Source organism: Calonectris borealis, chromosome 7 (genome assembly GCF_964195595.1).
Source record: "Calonectris borealis chromosome 7, bCalBor7.hap1.2, whole genome shotgun sequence".
NCBI classification, from domain to species: Eukaryota; Metazoa; Chordata; class Aves; order Procellariiformes; family Procellariidae; genus Calonectris; species Calonectris borealis.
The window spans coordinates 42,861,966-42,866,944 of NC_134318.1; the positions used below are offsets into that span (position 1 = coordinate 42,861,966).

Consider the following 4,979-nt stretch of genomic DNA (forward strand, 5'->3'; position numbering starts at 1 on the left):
CTGGTCTCGAATGGCCTGGATTTTTGGTGGACAGGCAGTTCCGTGGGATTATGTCTCTCCAAAGTGCCTTAAGCTAAGTACCACAAAATGCAGGTGTCCAGAATTAGTTTGTGCAAATCAAAATATCTGTATTCATCTGTTTGCCTGCGAGTGCTCATCATATTATGGATATCACGGCAATCCAAAGAATAAATAATACTCACTACCTACATCTTAACTAAGAAAGTCAAGAGGAGTGATGACCTCCAGGGTAAGAGTGTCTGCAACCCTTTCTGCTTTCCATGGGATTTGAAGTGCTTCAATTTACTGCACTGTGCAATGAGGCTCATGATTTGTAAATCGGAGGCAAACAAACCTTTTAAAAATACTAATGCATCTGGCAATATTATCTTCGAAACTTTAAGATATGCCATAAAAAGGAAGTCCTCTTTGTTCATATTTTTATTCCTCCACCAAACGTACACTATATTGTAATTCCTCCTGCCCCACTGCCAGCAGGTGACCATGGAATTCTGCAAGCGACTTATAAATTGTTCATTACGCTACCCACACGAAATCACACAGATGAAAAAAATGCAGAAGCTTAAAATTGCCTGCCTTAATTAAAATATTTAGTTATTCATTTAGGGAAGTATCCACTCTAACACCCCAGTAAGAGAGTGACTTGTGACCAACAGAGCATGCAAACTCACTGCACAAGCGCTAGCTAGTCCAAGGGAAGGTCAGTTCACTGAGTAAGAGCTTAACCTGGTTTACACTAATTTGACGTATTTTAAAATAACTATTGCACCATACGTAAAATGAGGAAATCGCACCATGTTATGCTGGAATGCTGCTGGTTTTAAACATCCATAGAAATGTGTTCAGAAAAAGTATAAACGCAAGGAGTACACAAAACCTCCGAGAAGCATTCAAGGATACAGTCTTTAGAATTTAAGGCACGAACCCCTACAGGAAAATGCCAGAAAAACAACTTCTGTTTTCTCTAATGTAAGCATTAAAAGTGAACTAAGATTTGCTTAAAATCTTAGCATACCATTCATGCTACCCTATTTCTTCTCCTGCTTTTGCATCACTATGAGAGCACCAGAAACCTAAAAATATAACGAGGTACCTTTCTCCAAAATAAACGATCAGGGCTTGAGTGTATGCACCAAAAAAGCAATACACAGAAAATAGAGAGAGATCCAGCTCACCTTGAAGTCCATTTCCATTTGCACTGGTGCAAGATGGTGGAGGAGAGGCTTGGGGCCTGACAACAGGAGCAAAGGCGCTCTTTTGTTTCACTGCAGAGATGACATTGGCAGGTGAGAATGAGAAAATGCCGTGTGTACTGCTACAGTTTGAAGGGAGGGTGACCGAAGAGGCTGCCATGGTAGGGCTTGACGGCACTACTGCAATAAAGCAAAAATAATCAGGACTCAGATTGAGGTTTTCACGGCAAACACGGAAAAAGAGAGTGATAGGGCCTTGCCTCTTAAAATATATATATATATATATATAAAAAAATATATATAAAAAAAAAAATGAAATGCCTTGGCTTGGCCACTCTCTGGATAACAGGCAAACTCTTTTGTGTTGGACTTTTGTTACAAATTGCGCAGTCCAATTTTTTTTCTATCTGAGATTGTATTATGGCACAAACAGATCAATTTATTATATTCATTTTTACGTCCAGCCTCCAGAGTCACCCCTCCTTTTATCCAGTAGCTTACAATATAGGAAATCAAAACAATGCAAGTATTTGATTTTGTAGTAAATATGAATCTATATGATGATGTGTTACCAAAAATAGACACTTACTGCCATAAGGAGAGTTAGCTGAGGAGCCATTAAGAAATCCAGGGGAACCTGGTACACCTAGATTGGGCATGCCGGCATTGCCATATCCATTCATGCTATTGCTGACTGTGTTGTAATTGGACTGCTGAGGAGTACTGCTGGGAACATATCCTCGCGGGGAAACACTGCTTGTGTTGCGACTGTAACCTACTGTGTTAGAAACCCCCCCACCCCAAAAAAATAATGTTATTTTATAATATAGACTTAGGGCTGGGGGGTTTCCTCATGCAGCATATATTACACAGTTTTAATTGATTGCACAGCTTTGCTCTAAGTTGTCTCTTACTGCCCTATCAACTCTTGCAGTTTGAGATAACCTTATCACGCCAACCCTACTTAAATCATCTGCGAGCACTCTATGTTGTCTCTCCTCTTAGCACAGACAGCCAACAAAAGCTCTCTTCGATCCAGCTGTGGCAGGTGCCTTCACGTTTGTCTTTAGGAGCAATTATCAACAGGCTCGAGTCCTGCTTTGTACCAACACACTGAATGAACTTTCAGCCTCTCCAGACCTTCAAATGCCATAGCTGACAAGAAAAACTTTTTTGTTGCAGTGATTTACTTTAGAAGGCTGTTTTGGGGTCTTCATTTTATGATTGATATTTTTATGCTAACAACAAGCTTGTACTTTCGTAAGGTGTAGCCATCGGTGAAAACTAATTCAAGATCTAGTACAGAATTTCATAAGGCTTATTAGCTTGGAAATGCATTAAAAGACAATCTTTTTAGAAGAGGAAACATAGCAGAATCAGGATTTTAAACAACAATTTGTTCCTATCTGAGCAATCAATTTAATAATTATGTTGCAAGCAAGAAATATGGGTTTGAACATATCTAATAATCCTGTTTCCCTCCTTTCATTAGTATCAAAATTAATTTTAAATGCAATATGCTACATGCATTTTCAATTACAACAGGTAAATTAAATCAACTATTACTTTTATTAGTAACATATATGTCACACATGCCTATAAACAAAGTATTTTAAAATCACAGACATCAAATTAGATTTATCTGTGTAAATATTCCAAAACCAGGTGGACATACCCAGACATAATTATTTTATAAAAAACATACACGCTGTATATTTACTGTGAATAATAAAGAGCTTTCTACACTTTGCCAATTTTTTTTTTCCACTGGAGATGCTTTATGATAACAGTAAACGAAAGAGCAGGAAGAATTAAATATTACGAGAAAGTTAAAGACGGCATTTCATTACACGATCAGACGTATGACTATGGGGAGAAAAAGAGGTAGAACACAGCGGTGACATCAGCTCGTATTAATAGGCACTGGCCAAAAGCAGTCAACAACGTGAAGGATTAACTCGTGAAATCCCACATACCTTGGTCGTTCGCTTGTGATGTTTCGGAAACGTTAACCGCGAGCTGGCTGCTGAAGGAGTTCACCCCCATCATGCCAGTGTGAGCAGGAGTGTTGGCTAGAGTGGGGATCTGGTTGTGATTGCGTGGCACACTGTATAACGCTTCAGCAATGTCAGCTGCTCGTTTCAGGATTATTTCCTATAAAGACATAAAATAATCACTGACAACTAGGAAACTGATTTGCGCAAATATTCCAAGTTGCCGTGACGTTAAAATTTACAGAAGAGATTCATGTGGAATTATAGTAAGGATGGGGATTTTGCTGCTTGTTTCAGCTGAACCTTCTCTTTTCCTTCTTACATACCGGAGCGCTATGCAATTTCACATCAACACAGCAAGTATGAAGAAATAAAGAAATTAACACAAAATTACAGTTCAGCGCTGTAAGTCATGTGAAAATTGCACACATATACTTTATTTGTCTGGGGCAGTAGATGTATTTCCAGCAGTTTGCAAAATACAGCATGTTTTGTCTGCTCTGTTTAGCAGATTTCTTTAGGACTTCCCATTAGTCACTGTATATTTTGGCCTGAGTTCAAGGTTATTCTCTTGCCTTAATGATTGCTTATGCTTTTGGCACCTTACACTTAATTGTCATTTCTGATAGGCAAACTAGCCGTGAGAAGAAGCATCTCCCTTAGAGCATTGCATCACATCAGACTGCCCTCAAGGTGGCTGGCAAAGCCAGGCTGTGTACAAAAAGAATGTGCTGACGCTCTGCCAGCTTTGCAAATAGCAGGTATTGATTTACATAGGTAGGCGTGTATAAGACGACTGCACTAGTGACCTACCTGGTTGTTATGGGGCATCCCATATAGGGCTTCAACAAGGTCTGCTGCTCTCTTAAGTAATACTTCCTAAAGAAAAACAAACAACCTGCGTTATGTTTCACTAAATGCAGCCGTCGTTCCAAGAAGAAAAGAGAAGTGCAATAATGTTGGCCGTTCGCGGTGGCATCTATAATTGTGAGGAACCGATAAAGTGGGTAAAATATATCACACGCTATCCTGGTGCTCTTGCTATATTTAGTGCATGTATTACAAAGATAGGAAGGTATTTTGTTTTGGAGGAAAATACTGTTTGTGGTTTGAAGTCAAAGTTAGATACAAGCCTAAAAATAATATTGCATTTTACATCCAGCTGTTCAATTATGATTGACTAGAAAAGGTGTTTGCTGCTGTAGCATGTAGCTCTAGTGCTGAATTAGTGAAATCAGTGCTTGAGGTTTAATGATGTAGTCTTATGGGTATTAAACAAACAAACACATGGTAGAGATATGAAAGGCACAGGCATCACATTTGGCTGTTAATTCCTAGCACTTTAGTGGTGAAGAACAATAAGTAATTTTCCATATCTTAATTAAACTGGCAGAGTCCTTAAAGACAACATCTCACCCCTAATTCATGCCCCAAATTTGCAAGTGAGTTCAATGCTTATTCCTCTTTATTTTGAACAATAAAGTGAATTAACTTGGGTTAATCTAGTTCTTTCATAATGACATTAAGAAATTTTTCAATTAACCTCTTTGACTGCATGTTGTAAAGGACTTCATAAATGACTTCACATTCAGAGAGTGTTGAGTACTTGTGCCTGGGGGCATGGATGCACTGAATTTTGTCTTATCCCTGTCTGCATGCCTACTTCCAGTTTTATGATTGTGAGGATTAATCCATAGTTTAGTTAATTTTAAATACAAATTGACTTAATTTTTTATTTTTTACCTTCGGCTGTAATAAAATTTAGCTAGAG

General features: G+C 38.4%; 1 protein-coding gene across 1 annotated transcript in view; it reads right to left on the minus strand.

The window, feature by feature from the left end:
* Positions 1-976: 976 nt before the first annotated feature.
* EBF3 (EBF transcription factor 3) overlaps positions 977-4,979 on the minus strand; it is a 113,313-nt gene continuing 109,310 nt past the window's right edge. Inside the window, exons 12-14 of the mRNA XM_075155402.1 lie at positions 4,022-4,087; positions 3,191-3,368; positions 977-1,394 (exon numbers count right to left, since the gene is read on the minus strand). Coding sequence (XP_075011503.1) covers positions 1,045-1,394; positions 3,191-3,368; positions 4,022-4,087 — 594 coding nt within the window. The 3' untranslated portion in view covers positions 977-1,044. The remainder of the gene's footprint in view (positions 1,395-3,190; positions 3,369-4,021; positions 4,088-4,979) is intronic.